General features: G+C 47.7%; 1 protein-coding gene across 1 annotated transcript in view; it reads left to right on the forward strand.

Annotated features, from left to right (window-relative positions):
- The window catches only part of LOC148111716 (uncharacterized), a 226,491-nt gene extending 210,990 nt beyond the window's left edge, over positions 1-15,501 (forward strand). Inside the window, 4 exon segments of the mRNA XM_087879918.1 lie at positions 1,085-1,852; positions 8,527-10,968; positions 10,970-11,154; positions 14,757-15,501. Of these exon segments, the coding sequence (XP_087736044.1) occupies positions 1,085-1,852; positions 8,527-10,968; positions 10,970-11,154; positions 14,757-14,895 (3,534 nt within the window). The 3' untranslated portion in view covers positions 14,896-15,501.
- Positions 15,502-17,938: the final 2,437 nt, after the last annotated feature.

Raw genomic sequence — 17,938 nt, forward strand, 5'->3', positions numbered from 1 at the left:
ATAATGGATGGAAAATAACCAGGGAGACAAGTAACCTGCAATTAAGGAGAAATTTCCTGACAGTGAGAAAAATTAAGCAGTGGAACGGCTTGCCTAGAGAAGTTCTTCTGCTCAATCATTAAAGTCTTTTCAAAAGAAATTGGGCAACCATTTGTCTGAAACAGTAGAGGATTTCCTGCCTGAGCAGAGGGGTGTGAATCAAAATCAAATTCGTATTTCTTCTCTCCTGTGTGGATGCTGATATGCCTTTGAAGATGTCCATTTCTTGTGAAGAATGTTTCACATTCCGGGCACTGATATTCCTTTGCTTCCTCCTGGATCCTTCGGAGCTTTCGGGGACTTCCGAAGAAGCCTCCACCCTCCAGGCCCGTCTCCTCTTTCCCGCATCGCCCTCCAGGCAGCGGCCTTTCCCAGGCTCCCCCTGGGCTCATCCCTCCTGCAGTCCCAGAACCCCCCGGCCTTTCCCCGCTGTCACCAGGCAGAGCTGCTCTGCGGGGCCCGCTCTCCTCCTCCTCTCGGGCGACGCTTCCTTCCTTCCTCCGCCGGGCTCCTCCATCCTCCTGCAGGAGAGAAAGAGAGGTGGGTCACGGCTCCATCCCCTTCCCCGCACGGGAACAGAATAGAATAAGAGTCGGAAGGGATCTTGGAGGTCTCCTTGATTAGTTTCCACCCATTGCTTCTTGTCCTGCCCCCCTCAGGTGCTTTGGAGAATAGCTTGGCCCCCTCTTCTTTGTGGCAGCCCCTGAGATATCGGAAGACTCTTATCCTGTCTCCCCTCGTCCTTCTTTTCATCAGACTAGACATACCCAGTTCCTGCAACCGTTCATCATACGTTTTAGCCGCCAGTCCCCTCATCCTCTCTGTTGCTCTTCTCTGCACTCTTTCTAGAGTCTCCACATCTTTTTTACATCATGGCGACCACAACTGGATCCATTCTTCCAAGTGTGGCCTTTCCAAGGCCTCATAAAGTGGTATCAACACTTTGCGTGATCTTGATTCTCTCCCTCTGTTGATGCAGCCCAGAACTGTGTTGGCCTTTTTGGCAGCTGCTGCACACGGCTGGCTCCTATTTAAGTGATTGTCCACTAGGACTCCAAGATCCCCCTCAGAGTCACCACTGTTGAGTGAGCTGCCACCTATACTCTCCCTGAGCATTTTGTTTTCCTTGCCTAAATGTGGAACCTCCTTTTTTCCTTTCAACCTTCAACTTCATTTTCTCAGATGGCGCCTAATCCTCCCCGGGTGGGCCCTGACCTCTTGCGGACCCAAAAGAGACCCTCCCAGACTGCGACTCCCAGCATCCCCTGCGCCAAACCTCCATCATCCGGGCTCCTCTTATCGCCGATACAGGGAGTTCCTTCCTTGCCCGATTGGCTTCCGGAAGTGGAGGTTTCGCGCCCTTTTTGCCAGAAGCTCCTCCTCTTCCTTTGGAGGGACCGCCCCCCAGGAGTCTTCCTGCCTATCGCCGCCCTCCGCAGGGCAACCAATCAGCTTCCACCTTCCCTCAAAGAACCAGAGTGCGCCTGCGCGTTGCCCAGGGTTGTTATGGTTCCACGTGGAGGTGGGCCGCTTAAATTTTGCGGTCCGTTCAGCTTTCCCCCCTCCCAGCATCCAGGCAAGCGGAGGTTGGGGGGCCCTTCTGCGGCTGCGACTTCCCCCCCCCCACACCATCGGAGGTCTATCCATAAGCGAGGTGCGGGGGAGGGGGGCACCCTTCCTTTGGAGGGACCGCCCCAAGGAGTCCTCCAGCCAATCGCCGCCGTCCCCCAGAGCGACCAATCGGCGTCCTCCATTTTCAGTCACCGAGAGTGCGCCTGCGCGGTGCCGACTCACTTTCTGTTCTCGTGCGGAGGTGAGGCTGTGGGGGGATTTTCCCTTTGATCTTTGGGGTCCCTCTTCTCCCCCTCCGCCCCGCCCCCCCCCCCGCATTCAGGCAGGCCGAGGTTGGGGGGCCCCCCTGGGTCTCTGACTCTCCCACCCTTCCCCCAACCGGGGTCTCTCCCTAGGCAAGGCGGGGGGGTGGAAATATGGGGGGGGCACCCAGGCAGGCGGGGCTGAGGGGTCTCCCCTTCCTCCTGGGGGGCTCCAGCCAGGCTCCTCCGTGGCCTGCAAGCAGCGACACCCCCCCTCAAGCTCCCTCCCCGCCAAAAGACCCCTTTGCAAATCTGCAGGAGGGGGAGAAATCCCCCCAGGACACCCCCCCATTAATATGTGGGCCTCTCAGCCTTTGCTGACCCCCCTCAAAGGTAAACCTTTCCCTCCGTTGCCCTCTGGAGGTTGGGGGCCCCCCGTGGGTCTCTGGCTTTCCCCCCCATCCAGGGTCCCTCCCTGGGGAAGGTGGGGGGTGGAGATCTAGTAGAGGGGCGCTCAGGCAGGCGAGAGCTAAAGGGGCCGCAATTTGACATCCTTTTAATGTTCTTGTTTTGCACCAAAGACCTGAGGGGATCTGATGCTGGAGCCCAGTGAGGTTCTCAAGCTGTTTTTAGGTGTATGTAGGAAGTTCCCTTCTCGGCTAACAGGTGTATGTAGGAAGTTGCATTCTCAGGTAACACAATAAGAACAACCGACCTGGAAGGGGCCTTGGAGGTCTTCTAGTCTGACCCCCTGCTCGTGCAGGAGGCCTCATCCCAAGCCTTTAACAAAAGGCAACTGGGCTTTATTTTTCCTTGAAGATGTTTCACTTCTCATCCAAGAAGCTTCTTCAGTTCTTCAGTACCAAAGAAGCTTCTTGGATGAGAAGCGAAACGCCTTCAAAAGAAAAAGAAAAAACCAGAAAGTCCAGTTGCCTCCTGAGCAAAGCACCTTTGGGACAATCCTGACCTGGATGACGGAGAATCTCTACAGACTTTTAGCGATGCAATTTGGGCTGAACCCCCTTTGCATGGTGTGGGGGCAGGAATGGATTTCCAGAGGGGAAAATTGCAGACTGCAAGAACCATTCGCACCACTCGGGTGACCCTGAGGAGACAGATAAACCTCCAGGGGCTTCAGCCACCCTCTCAAAGTTTGGGGATTGAGTGGAACTGCAAGATGGAAACAGTTGTGGGCAGCTGGACAGCTTTTCTCCCAAAATGGGCTAGTTTTGCAGATTTGTTGCAGGAAAATTTTTGACCTCTGTGGGTTCCAATTTGGGGGCTATTTTGGATTATTTTTAAAGCACTGTAGAGATAGTCCTTGACCTACAACTATTTGCTTAATGACTTAGTGAAGTTATAGCAGCACTGAAAAAAAGTGGCCTTGACCAGTTTTCACACTTACGACTGTTTCAGCATCCATGTGGTCAAAATCCAGGCGTTTAGCCACTGGCATGTATTTATGACGGCTGCGCTGTCCTAGGGTCACGTCATCAGTATTGGTAACCTTCCCAGCTGGTGTCCCACAAAGTCATTGGAGGATTCACATAACAACTCCACAACTCACTTCACCACTGTAGGATATGAGCTGCCAATTATGTCAAATAATAGGGTGCAGCAACTCACGAACAGAAATTTTTGTCTCAATTCTGATTGGAGATCTAGTTAGTACTACCTGTACAGTTTGGGGGCAATATATCCAACCGTCATGAACAATAACCGCAAAATACATCCCAGAGACAGTAAGAGGATTAAGTCAGCCAGGCCCTCTCCCCCAGCTGCCTTGCCAGCCCCTCCACAGACCCCACACACAGATACACACACCTACATGGATTCATCTTCTCCTTTCTCATCCCTCCTACACATCAACACCCAAAGTATGAAGAAGAAACAGAGGGAACCTGACGTCCCAGAACACGAGAGCAAAGATGAGATTGCTGCCGTTACTGAAACATGGTGGGATGAAACTCAGGAGAATTTAAATTTTTCAAAACGCCTAATAAAAAGAGGTGGAGGTGGAGTTGCACTTAAACTAAGGTGACCAGATTTTAACATTGGTAAAGAGTGACACCATTGTGGGCGTGGCTTATTTTGTGGGCATAGTTTGGAGGTCATGTGACTGGGTGGGCGTGGCTAGCTGGTCATGTGACCGGGTGGCCATGGCTATGTGTATAGGGACTACTCAGAGGGCTGAAAAAAGTCATTTCTGACAGGTCCTCGCACTTTTGACGGGTCCTCACACTTGTGACCATCCTCACATTTATGCCCGTGCAGCATTCTTAACATGTAACTCATTTCACAACTGCTTCTCTTCACCATGGTGATAAGATAGGGCAAAAAAAGTAAAATGTGAGGACAGTCTTAAGTTTGAGGACTGGTCAAAAGTGCGAGGACCAGTCAAAAATAACTTTTTCAGCCCTCTGAGTAGTCCATGTGCACAAAAGGACTACCCAGAGGGCTGAAAAAAGTGATTTCTGACAGGTCCTCGCACTTTTGACCGGTCTTCGCAGTTATGACTGGTCATCATTTATGCCCGTGCAGCATTCTTAACAACTGTGTCACTCATTTCACAACTGCTTCTCTTCACCATGGTGACAAGATAGGGCAAAAATGTAAAATGTGAGGACAGTCGTAAGTTCGAGGACTGGTCAAAAGTGTGAGGACCAGTCAGAAATAAGTTTTTCAGCCCTCTGAGTAGTCCATATGCATAAAAGGATACAGCAATAGAGAGGATGAAGGAAGGAAAGGGAAATTAGAGTAGGAGTGAGGGTAAGAGAGGGAGGAAGAGAGGAGGAGAAGGAGAAAGGAAGAGGAAGTAGGGAGGAGAAGAAGAAGGGGAGGAAGGGAAAGTAAGAAGAAAAGGAAAGAGAGAGGTGGTAGGTTTGAGGAGAAAGATTGCTGTACAATAAAAAAGATGAAAGGGAAGAAAGCCAACCCCAAACAAATATTAAGATATTAAGATAAAGAATGAATTGTTAAACTTTAAAGAATAAAAGAGAACAAATATGAATGAATAGCAATAATTAGAAACACACATACGAACATACAATGTATTTTCTTTGAACAGAATATTTGGCTGGTTCACAAATTTAAACAGTGTTTAGTCATTTCAATTAAATTTACAATTTCTATATTTCCTTTTTGCCATATTTATTCCTCATCTATTTTTTTAAAAAAAAACAACATTACCCTTCATCCTCATCTCTAATCTTAATCAAATTCAATTTTTCCCTTCTATTCTATATTATACCCCTTCCCATTGTCATTATTTTTATATCCATCCTCACATTGGTTAATTATGTAATTATGTAATACAGTTGTTTAATACAAATTCAACATTTTAATATAAATCAATTAGTTATATAACTATCCTTTTTGTATATCAATATGAACATGAATATTCCAATTATTTCCATGCATTCCAATTTCTTACAAATCAATTAATTATATTTACCAATAATAATAAACCAAATAATTTCCCCCATATATTCCTCCAAACCACAACTTAACCATTTCTGCTTTCAACACAATATACAATTAATAGTATCACAATTATTACAATTCCCTAGTTAAATAGAGCTTTTTTTCTTTTGTGTTTTAAAATCTTGAACTCTCCTCCTAAATTTCCCATTGTTTGCAGTTTTGCACCTACCTTTTTTGGTGAGGAAAAAGAAAAAGAAATCTCTCTCTGCCTCATTTTGTCACCTTGCAGCAAAGACCCTGCTTTCGCTTTCGCTTCTTCAGCATAGCTAGGGGAAAAAAAATCTGCTCCAGGAACTCTTTACACTGATCACCTGTAGGGTGGCCCTTTGAAGCCCAGCGGCAAGAGTTTAAAGAGTTTTTTTCCCTCTAGCCATCAGCTGGGAGTCGGGAGGCAGCCGGGACTAAGGAGGCAGAATGACTTTTTTAAAACGCCGCGGATCGCGGGACAAATTGCTAAAAACCGGGACTGTCCCGCCAAAAGCGGGATGTCTGATCACCTTAACTTAAACAGCTGCACCTTTGTAGAAATGCAAAAAGTAAAAAATGAAGAAAACCTCCTTGAATGCATTTGGGTTAAAATGAAAGGAAAATGGAATGAAGTTGCCAGAGGTGTATACGACGGACTGCCCAATCGGAGGAACTAGATCAGGGGCGTCAAACTGAAGGGTGCTTGGATCTGGCCCGTGGGGAACAGATCGGACTGGCCCACAATGCCTCTGCCAGCGAAAACAGAGCTCGGGAGGGAAGCGTGTAGCCCTACCAGGCCCCGTTTTCAGCTGCAACGGCCGCCTGCACTCCTCCGCCAGCGAAAATGTATCCTCCACCCCCCCCACCAGCTCCATTTTCACGGGCAGAGGATTAGGAAAACAAACTAAAAGCAAAAGAAATGTTTCTCCTTTTGCATTTGAGCATCCAAGAAGGGACAGGAAAGAGGAAAGGCAAAGAAGGAAAGACGAGAAGGGAGGAAGGAAGGAAAAAGAAGGAAAGAGGGAAGGAAAAAGAAGAAAAGGGAAGGGAGGGCAGGAGGAAGGAAGGAAGGTTATGAGGGAGGGAGGGTCTGAGGGAAATCCTGTCGTAGCACTTGGACACCACAGGTGCCCACAAGAAGAGTGAAGATGAGCTGGCCACGGCTACCCAGGGACCCCCCCCAGGTCAAACATAACCCTGATGCAGCCCTGAAGGAAATAAGAGTTTGACACCACTGAGCTAGATGCACCTTTTGCTAAACATTTAGCTGATGAACAGAAAGCAGAGGAATGGGGGACTTTCCCTATCCTGGCAACTGGGGAACACCCAGTCTCTGCACCTAGTGGGAGGACCAAACAGGTCCCCAATGAGTCTTCTTCATTTAAAACGTTCTCGTAACTGCCCATCTTTCTGTCAACTCTATGCAGCTCCCAAAAGGGTGTTTTTAAAAGTATCCAACACATTAAAACATAAAAGAAAAACCATCAAAGAAAAACCTGGTGCCAATCCATGCCACCTTCTCCTTGTCTGACCTCCCAGCGCCTGGGGAAAAGCCAGGTGTTTAAAGGCTAAAAGGGTGGGAGATTTTTAAGAATATGGCTCATATTCTTAAAAATAAAGGCCTTTTCTGTGGGGGCACCTGTCCTCTGGAATCAGGTGCCCCCAGAGATACGAAGAAACCTAGACCTCAGTGCCTTCCGCCGTGCCCTTAAGACCTTTCTTTTTCAGCAAGCCGGGCTGGCTTAACACATTTTTTAAAATGTTTTTAATGGGTTTGTTACTGTTTTTTAACTTTGGGGCCAAACGTATTTAACTGTATTTTAATGTTTGTATTTATGTTTTTACTTTGGCTGTGCACCGCGCTGAGTCCTTCGGGAAAAGGGCGGTATATAAATTTGATAATCATATACATATATATATATATATATATCTCACACAAAGGTTCATTGGCCTTAGAGAATCCCTTTAGCAGTTTCTGCTGGAAGAGAAGGGGACCATTCAGGGAATCCAACTGACAGCTTCAGATGCTTGGGGATGGTCTTAATAGGTCCCCACATTTGGGAAATCCACATAGATTATATCAAACAATGGCAGGGAGAAGCTCCTTTGCACCCCCAACAATGAAGGCCAAATGAGCCCTAGATTCAGCCACAACACACTTGCTTCAATTAGGCTCTGAATGGGATGACCATTTAAAGGCAATTTATTAAGAGTATTGTAACAACGAGATTTCGCTCAATGAAAAGAGGGAATCCAGGACACAGAATCAGGTTTCATTTTATACTCCACAACAGTAGAAAAAGTAAAAAGTTGATTGCATGGAAAAAATCAGGGTCGATAAAAATCAATTTTAAAATATGAAAATCAGTTTTTTTAAAACTTAAATCATTTTTTTTATTTTTATCAAATTTATTTTAATAAAATGCTTTTGGAGTAAAAATCTATTTAAAGATAATTTTCTATCAACAATGGCAGGGAGAAGCTCTTTAACACCCACAACAATAAAGTTCAAATGAGCCCTAGATTCAGCCACAGCACACTTGCTCCAATGAGGATCTGAGTGGGATGAGCATTTAAAGGCAATTTATTAGAATATTGTAGCAAAGAGATTTCCCTCAATGAAAAGAGGGAATCCAGGACACAAAGAGCGGCTGATTCAAACTCAGGGTCTCCTAAGGTCCCACAATAGACCCAACTGGCTGCCCTTCATGGGCTGATATGAATGCCCCCCTATCCCACCTACGCCCCGGACCGTAAAAACCCGTGGCACTGCGCAGGCGCCATCTGCCTTGTTGCAGGAAGAAGGATGCTGATTGGTTACGCTTGGAATGTCGGCAATGGGCAAATGGACTCCGAGGGGCGGATCCTCCAAAGGAAAAGGCGGAATTAGTGGAGAGAAAAGGGCGTGAAGCCACCACTTCCCGAAACAAAGCGGGAAACGAGGGAAGCGGCCTGAATCGGTGACAGAGGAGGCCGTTTGATGCAGATTTAGCGCAGGGGATGCTGGGAATTGAAATCCGGGAGGCTCTTTCCGGAGGCCTGGGAGCACGAAGCCTAGTCTGGGGGCGGCCGGGTGGCCGGGGAGGGAGACAGGATGTTGGGAAGGAGGCTGTGTCCACCTGGAGACTGCCCGGGAGGCCCGTGGGAGGCGGGGGCTTGGGCCTGGGCTTCCCCTGCGGGGAAGGGGACGCAGCCATGACCCTCTTCTCTTTCTCCCCTGCAGGAGGACGGAGGATTGCGGCGGATGCAGGAAAGAGGCGCCGCCCGAGAGGAGGAGGAGGAGAGCGGGCCCCACGGAGCAGCCCTGCCCGGTCCCGGCGTGGCTTCCCTGGCAGACGGAGGGGAAAGGCCGGGGGGCTCCGGGGCTGCAGGAGGGAGGAGCCCAGGGGGAGCCCGGGAAAGGCAGCTGCCTGGAGGGCGATGCGGGGAGGAGGAAACAGACGGAGACCCCGAGATGGGCCTGGAGGGCGGAGGCTCCTTTGGAAGACCCCGAAAGCCCCGAAGGATCCAGGAGGAAGGAAGAAACTATCAGTGCCCAGAATGTGGAAAAACCTTCAGAAGTAATGGAAATCTTCACAGCCACTTAAGGATCCACGCAAGAAAGAATCCATTTAAATGTCTGGAGTGTGGAAAAAGCTTCAAAAGTAATGGAAATCTTCAAAGGCATCTAACGATCCATTCAAGAGAGAAGAAATACGAATGTCCGGAATGTGAAAAATGCTTCAAAACAAATGGATATTTTGAAAACCATCTAAAAAACCACTCAGTTGGAAACCGATGTCAATGCCTTGAGTGTGGAAAGACGTTCAATCGGAGATCAAATCTTGATCAACATCAAAGGATCCACTCCGGAGAGAAGCCATACGAATGCCTTGAGTGTGGAAAGAGATTCAGTCAGAGGGGAAACCTTTATAAACATCAAAGCATCCACTCAGGAGAGGAATCCAATAAGTGCCTGGAGGGTGGAGGGATCGACAGGAGAGGAAAGAGGCACAAATGCCCCGAATGTGAAAAATCCTTCCAAAAAAACGGAGATCTTCAAAGGCATCTAACCATCCACACAGGAGAAAAGAAATATCAGTGCCTGGAATGTGAAAAATCTTTCAGAAGAAACGACCATCTTGAAAGCCATCTAAGAATCCACTCAGGAGAGAAACGTTATAAGTGCCTGGAGTGTGGAAAGAGCTTCAGTCGGCGGGGACACCTTTATAGACATCAAAGAATCCACTCAGGAGAAAAACCTCATAAATGCCTGGAGTGTGGAAAGAGCTTCAGTCAGAGGGGAGATCTTTATACACATCAAAGAATCCACTCAGGAGAAAAACCTCATAAATGCCTTGAGTGTGGAAAGAGCTTCAGTCTGAGGGGAAATCTTTATAAACATCAAAGAATCCACTCAGGAGAAAAACCTCATAAATGCCTTGAGTGTGGAAAGAGCTTCTGTCAGAGGGGAGATCTTTATAAACATCAAAGAATCCACTCAGGAGAAAAACCTCATAAATGCCTGGAGTGTGGAAAGAGCTTCAGTCAGAGGGGAGATCTTTATAAACATCAAACAATCCACTCAGGAGAAAAACCTCATAAATGCCTGGAGTGTGGAAAGAGCTTCAGTCAGAGGAGACATCTTTATACACATCAAAGAATCCACACAGGAGAAAAACCTCATAAATGCCTGGAGTGTGGAAAGAGCTTCAGTCAGAGGGGACTTCTTTATACACATCAAAGAATCCACTCAGGAGAAAAACCTCATAAATGCCTTGAGTGTGGAAAGCGATTCAGTCTGAGGGGAAACCTTTATAGACATCAAAGGATCCACACAGGAGAGAAACCTCATAAATGCCTGGAGTGTGGGAAGAGCTTCAATCAGAGGGGAAATCTTTATACACATCAAAGAATCCACTCAGGAGAAAAACCTCATAAATGCCTTGAGTGTGGAAAGAGATTCAGTCAGAGGGGAGATCTTTATACCCATCAAAGGATCCACACAGGAGAAAAACCTCATAAATGCCTGGAGTGTGGAAAGAGCTTCAGTCAGAGGGGACATCTTTATACACATCAAAGAATCCACACAGGAAAAAAACCTCATAAATGCCTTGAGTGTGGAAAGAGCTTCAATCAGAAGGAAAATCTTTATAAACATCAAAGAATCCACTCAGGAGAAAAACCTCATAAATGCGTTGAGTGTGGAAAGAGATTCAGTCAGAGTGGAGATCTTTATACACATCAAAGAATCCACTCAGGAGAAAAACCTCATAAATGCCTTGAGTGTGGAAAGAGCTTCAGTCTGAGGGGAAATCTTTATAAACATCAAAGAATCCACTCAGGAGAAAAACCTCATAAATGCCTTGAGTGTGGAAAGCGATTCAGTCTGAGGGGAAACCTTTATAGACATCAAAGGATCCACACAGGAGAGAAACCTCATAAATGCCTTGAGTGTGGAAAGAGCTTCAGTCAGAGGGGAGATCTTTATACACATCAAAGAATCCACACAGGAGAAAAACCTCATAAATGCCTGGAGTGTGGAAAGAGCTTCAGTCGGAGGAGCAACCTTTATACCCATCAAAGGATCCACACAGGAGAAAAACTTCATAAGTGCCTTGAGTGTGGAAAGATATTCAGTCAGAGGGGACATCTTTATATACATCAAAGGATCCACACAGGAGAGAAACCTCATAAATGCCTTGAGTGTGGAAAGAGCTTCAGTCAGAGGGGAGATCTTTATACACATCAAAGAATCCACTCAGGAGAAAAACCTCATAAATGTCTGGAGTGTGGAAAGAGCTTCAGTCACAGGGGACATCTTTATAAACATCAAAGGATCCACACAGGAGAGGAACCACATAAATGCCTGGTAAGAAAGGTAATAAAATCCAATTAAAACTTTCACTTTTAATAAATTTAATACATTTTTTTCTTTTAATAAATTCCTTTAGTCTTCCAGGGCCATGCCCAGGGTCCCAGGCCTGAGTTTGACTGCTGTTGGTCATTCTTATGGCAACTAGCAGGGCAGGCTGTCCTGGGTGGGGCGGGAGGCCTTGTATGAGTCTGGATGTCCATCTGTCAAGTGGTTCAGGAATGTTGGATAATCAACTGGGCAGCTGTGGACGAGATCCCTGCCTAATCCCTGTCCAAGGGCTGTAGTTGAGGGCTGCTCCGATTGTTAGACTGAAGTTAAAGAATGGAATTCTGAGGCTTGCTCTCAAAAGAATATATATATATATATACCCATACATATGCTACGTACACATTAATCACAGCCCATTTAGATTACATAACAAGAGACTTGGGAGTTCACAAGGTGGATACTTCTTCATATGGAAGAAAACTGACTGAATCTAATGTGCTGCTTCGGATACCGCAGAGCCTCTTCCCAGCAGTTGTGGAGAGGATGTGTTGTGTCCCAGACAATCCTGCAGAACCTGGTCAGGCATCGTTTCTAGCTGATTAGAAACCAGTTGAGTTTCTGGGAGGGAAAGTTCTTCAGTGGGATGAGACATTTTATTTTGAGTTTGAGAATTCCCATATTTATATCTTCTGAGTTTGCAAAACTTTATTGAACTTTATTGAGGATAACATCAGGGTAAAGATCAACAATGGCATTTTCTTTTCCTTGAAAAGCCAAACCATGTCTAGGAGGAAAGTTTGGGGATTGAGTAGAAATGCGAGTTGGAAACAGTGTGGACACTTGAACAATTTTTCTACCAAATTGGGCTTATTGTGCAGATTTGTTGCAGGAAAAAGTTTGTGGGTTCCAATTAGGGGGCTATTTTGGATTTTTAAAACACTGTACAGATAGTGCTTGACCTACAACTATTTGAGTGGGGCCGTGGGGTGCAGATGGTTTGCTGACTACGTACCTGCCTCCCTGCCACGTGGCAGCGACCCTGCCCGAGCTACTCGACATCATTGCCGGGGTGGCGGTTGATACCCCCAGACTTATTGTCATGGGGGATTTCAACCTTCCATCCGCGGGTGAGGCGTGAGAGGTGGCTCGGGAGTTCATGGCTTCCATGACGGCCATGGACCTGACCCAGTTAGTTCAAGGCCCCACTCACATAGGGGGACACACTCTGGACTTGATTTTCATCTCTGGTCAGTGGTTGAATGATCTTGGTAGAGGGGACCTATATATTAAACCCTTGTCATGGACAGATCATTCGCTCCTTCACTTGGACTTTCCTACAGCTTCCCCCCGCCGCAGGGAGACAGAACCGACCAGATGGTTCCGTCCCAGGCGCCTGATGGATCCCAAAAGGTTCCTGACGGAGCTTGGACCGTTTCCTGAGACTCTGACACACGACTCGACTGAAGAGCTGGTGGCCGTCTGGGAGAGTCGGCTGCCAGAGCTTTGGATCGCATTGTGCCTTTGCGGCCTCTGACCTGATGTCGATCTCAGTTGGCTCCTTGGTTCTCTGAGGAGCTGAGAGAGATGAAGCATCGGAAAAGATGCCTAGAGAGCATTTGGAGGATTAGTCAATCCGATTCTGACCGGACACAGGTGAGGTCTTATATCAAGATCTACCTAGTGGCGATAAAGGCGGTGAAATCTAACCATTTTTCCGCTCTTATCCCATCTGCAGAGAACCGCCCAGCTGCCCTGTTTAGGGTGACCCACTCCCTTTTTCGGGGGGGAGTGCGGGAAGATCCCTTGCAGGGTCGTGCTGCGGATTTTGTGCAATTCTGCATGATAAAGTCGCTCGGATTCGGGAAGGCTTGGACTCTGATTGGATGAGTCTAGGGGAGGAGACGAGGGTAGGTCTTGAGAATATTTTCTGGGAGGAGTTTGATCCTGTGGCTCCCGAGGATGTGGACAGGGTTCTGGTTAAGATTAGTGCCGCCACGTGTTTATTGGACCCGTGTCCCTCCTGGTTGGTACTGGCCTCCCGGGAGGTTACACGAGGCTGGCTCCAGGGAATTATAAGTGCTTCTCTGAGTGGGGGTACCTTTCCAGCCACCTTGAAAGAGGCGGTACTGAGGCCCCTCCTCAAGAAGCCTTCCCTGGACCCGGCTGAACTAGCCAACTACCGTCCGGTCTCCAACCTTTGTTTTGTGGCGAAGGTTGTTGAGAGCGTGGTGGCATGACAGCTTCCCCGACACCTGGATGAAGCTATCTGGACCCGTGCCAGTCGGGCTTCAGGCAGGCGTACAGCACCGAAACGGCTTTGGTCGCGTTGATGGATGATCTCTGGAGGGCTCGGGACAGGGGTTGCTCCTCTGTCCTAGTCCTATTAGATCTCTCAGCGGCTTTTGATACCATCGACCATGGTATCATGCTGCAGCAGTTGAGGGGGTTAGGAATAGAGGGCACCGTTTTGCGGTGGTTCTCCTTCCTCTCCGACCGCTTGCAGTTTGTGTTGGCAGGGGGGCAGAGGTCGACCTCGAGGCACCTCGTATGGGGAGTGCCGCAAGGGTTGGTCCTCTCACCCCTTCTATTCAACATTTATGTGAAGCCGCTGGGTGAGATCATCTGTGGTTTTGGGGTGAAGTGTCATCTGTACGCTGATGATACTCAGCTGTACATCTCCACCCCAGACCACCGCAACGATGCCCTTGATGTGATGTCTCGCTGCCTGGAGGCAGTGTGGGTCTGGATGGCGAGGAACAGGCTCAGAGTCAACCCTTCCAAGACCGAGTGACTGTGGCTTCCGGCGTCCCGATATAGTCAGCAGGTGCCATCGCTGACTATTGGAGGTGAATCTTTGCCCCCCACAGAGAGGGCTCGCAATCTGGGTGTCCTCCTGGATGCACGGCTGTCTTTAGAAGAGCATATGACGGCCGTGGCCAGGGGGGCCTTTTATCAGGTTCGCCTGATTCGCCAGTTGCAGCCCTTTCTGGACTGGGACGCCTTGCGCACGGTCACTCACACCCTTGTCACCTCCCGGCTGGACTATTGTAATGCTCTTTACATGGGGCTCCCCTTGAAGAACACTCGGAGGCTCCAACTGGTCCAGAATGCGGCCGCGTGGGTGGTTATGGGCGCAACTTGTTGTGCTCGCGTGACACCCCTCCTGTGTGAGCTGCATTGGCTCCCAGTGGTCTTCCGGTTGCGATTCAAGGTGTTGGTCACCACCTTTAAAGCGCTCCATGGCACAGGACATGGGTACCTTCGAGATCGACTTCTGCCACCAATAGCCTCCCACCGGCCAGTTCGCTCCCACAGAGAGGGTCTCCTTAGGGTGCCATTGGCCAAGTTATGTCGGCTGGCGACACCCAGGGGGAGGGCCTTCTCTGTGGGAGCCCCAGCCCTGTGGAACGAACTGCCCCCGGAAATACGTAAGATCTCCGACCTCCGGGTGTTTCGTTGTGCACTCAAGACCCTGTTGTTCCACCAGGCTGGGCTATCAACATAACAATTTTAAATTGGGTTTTAAATTTCTCGGGTTTTAAATTGAGCCGAATTCATTTAATAATTTTAAACTATTTTAACTGATGTTGTCTTGTGTTTTTTAATAGGCTGTACACCGCCCTGAGTCCTTCGGGAGAAGGGAGGTATAGAAATAAAATTATTCTTATTCTTATTCTCCTTGGGAATTCTGATGGCTTTATGACCTCATCCATGCAGGCTAAACTGCCAGTTACAAAGTGGAGCTGAAAAGAGCTGAATTACCTCCACTGTGGGAGACTTTTACCTTTGTAAACTGGCTTCTTTGCTCACCTGAAAATAAAAATGCAAATCACCAAGTAATTCAAGGAAAGCAAAAATTGTTGATTAAGGGGCCGGGTTATGTTTTTTTTTTACAGGGTAAAGAAATAAGATGCATATAATATTCCGTATATGTGACATATCAGTAAGCAAACGATCAAACTCTAATTCCTTCCATGGACAAATGGCTACAAAAGTTGATGGGAGTTAGCAGAGGTACCTAAACGGATCGATTAAAGAAAAGAACATAATTTTGTTTCTACTTGGAAACTTTTGGACTTTGTGCTTATGGTGGGAAAAAAATAAATCTTTGATATTGAGCTTTGCCGATTAGATTTGATGCTACAGAAGGTATTGTATTATATAAAAGTAAAAAGTTGAAGTGTTATGTTATTTATTCTACTGCATCAAAAGGAGTCGGGGAATGAATGCTTCTCACTTTACCCTACACTTTTCTCTCTTCCTGCACTATTTTACCTTACTTGTATTTTTCTTTATATTTTGTATTTTACGCTATGATAAACTAATAAAAGATTGAAAGCACAAACAAGAAAATGCACCGATTACTTGTGAAGTTTGAAGAGCAGAAAACACTGATTCCAGATAAAATTCTCCACGTGACAAATGTGTTAAGTCTTTCCCAGCTGGGTTTGTGTCTTTCTTGAAAGTTGCAGATGTATTCAAAGACACTCAGAAGACCCTGTTGTGTCGTTGTTGAAACAGCAACTTCTCACACACCAAATAAAGAGCCTTAGCTAAGAAGGGGAAAACATGCATTCTTAAACTTAAAAAAGAGGTGTAGACAGCCCTGTTAAAAGGGCTTATGTGTCATTTTAAATTAGTGTTGAAGCTTACAATTTGAGGCAACAGAATCACACACTCAGTTTAACTTGCTGTGAATTAACTTCCTTCCTTAGACTTTGCCTCAGTCGTCCCCTTCTCTGCTCTCGGCCTTTTCTCAAGGGTGGTTCTTGTTGGGGGAATCCTTGGTTGTACAAACAGAGGCACAGAATCAACATCACCTGAAGCTTTAGCACCACTTTATAAGACCTTAGTAAGGCCACACCTCAATACTACATTCAAGGTTGGTCACCATATTGCGAAAAGTTGTTGAGACTTTGGAAAAAGTGCAAAGAGGAGCAGCTAGGCTGATGAAGGGCCTGGAGACTAGAGCACATGAAGAAGGGTTGGGGGAACCAGATATGGCTAGTCTGGAGATGAGGAGGACGAGGGGTGACATGATAGCACTGTTCCAATAGATGAGAATTAACCAGTGGAAAACCTTGCCTTCAGAAGTGGTGGGTGCTTCATCACTAGATGTTTTTGACAATAGACTGAAACAGCCACTTGGTTCAAATTATATAGGGTGTCCTGCTTGGGCCTCCAAAGTTATTTCCAGCCCTATTTCTCTGTTCTGCTAGTGATGCTATTCCGATGATTATGAAAAGGTCTAGGGACGATATGACAGCAGTGTGCCAGTATTTGAGGGGCTGCCACAAAGAAAAGTGGGTCAACCTATGTTGCAAAGCACCAGAAGGGAAGACAAGAAAGAAGGGATGGAAAGTAATCAAGGAAAAGCAACCTGGAATTAAGGAGAAACTTCCTAACAGTAAGAACAATTAACTAGTAGAATGGTCTGTCTTTAGAAGACGCTTTTAAAAAGAGAGTGGACAGCCACTTGTCTGGAATGGTAGAGGGTCTCCTGCTTTAATAGGGGATTGGACTAGAAGGCTCCGAGGTCCCATCCACTGCTGTTTTTTTGGTATCATTTGCCTAGGGAGGGAGCCTGGATGGGTGGGGGGGTGGTCCCAGTCCCAGAAGGGCCCCTCAACCTCTTCCTGCCAGAATGCAGGAGGGGGGGGCGAAGGGGAGAAGACCGGACCCCAAAGGTCAAAGGGAGCCCCCCCCCGCCTCATCTCTACACGGGACTCGGGACTTGTGCAGGTGCCCTCTGGCTGCTTGAAGGAAACCGGACGCTGATTTAGCTGATGAAGAGAAAGCCTAGTAATGGGGGACTTTATCCTGACAAGTGGGGGACGCCCAGTCTCTGCACCTAGTGGGGGATCAAAGAGGTCCCCAATGAGTCATTTAAAGCATTCTTTTAACTGTCCATCATTCAGTCAACTCACTGCAGCTCCCCAAAAGCTGTTTGAAAAACAATACAACACATTAAAACATGGAAAATGAAAACAAAGAAAAGCCAGGCGCCATTTTCCTGTGCGCTGCTCCCACTATCCATGGATGGGAGTTAATGCTTCAGCCTTTGGCAAACAACTGAGTGTTCTTTTAAGACAAAAAGACCTTCCCCAGGGACTTCCCCTTTTCCCCTTGTCTAGCCACACCCCCAGTCCCATGATCCCCAGTCTTCGCTCAGTTGTTTGGCAACGCTGAAGTGTTCTCCGGGAGCTCCTGCCTTAAGGTATTGGTTTCCCCTTATTCCTGTGGCTTTTTCTTTGAGTTTTCTTTCACCCTTCCTCACGGGCGTTTAGGATTTTATTTTATTTTTGAGTATACTTTTCCCTCGGGGTTTTCATTTTATTTTAATTTAGTTTTTTGTTTGTTCCTTGAATATTGACTTCGCTGAAGCGCCGCTCGCAGCAGCGCTGATCAGCTGGGCACCGGATCGGAAAGCCGAGCCGCCCACGCCGCTCATTTGCACACGGCGCCAAATTTAAACTTGCTTGAAGCCCCAGCCTCACCAGAAGCAAGCAGCAGCTGTGCGGGGCATTAAGAAGGGAGAGCGGCTCGGATTCACACCGCTCGAGCCGAACGGGGCAGCGTGCAGCCGCGGTTCGCCCGGCTAGCCCTGCCAGCCGCCGCCGTGCTACAGGAAGGTGATCCAGCGCAAACAGGCACGGCAGCTGGCTGGACCCTCGGGCCTCCAGCATAAGACCGTAGCCAGCGGAGGGCACCCAAGCCAGCACCACATGGCGCCCGCCATCTTGGATTCCACGCGGGCCGCCATTTTCAGAGCAGAGGCCTCCACCGACTC

Source organism: Pantherophis guttatus, chromosome 16 (genome assembly GCF_059756535.1).
Source record: "Pantherophis guttatus breed Tessera chromosome 16, ASM5975653v1, whole genome shotgun sequence".
NCBI lineage: Eukaryota > Metazoa > Chordata > Lepidosauria > Squamata > Colubridae > Pantherophis > Pantherophis guttatus.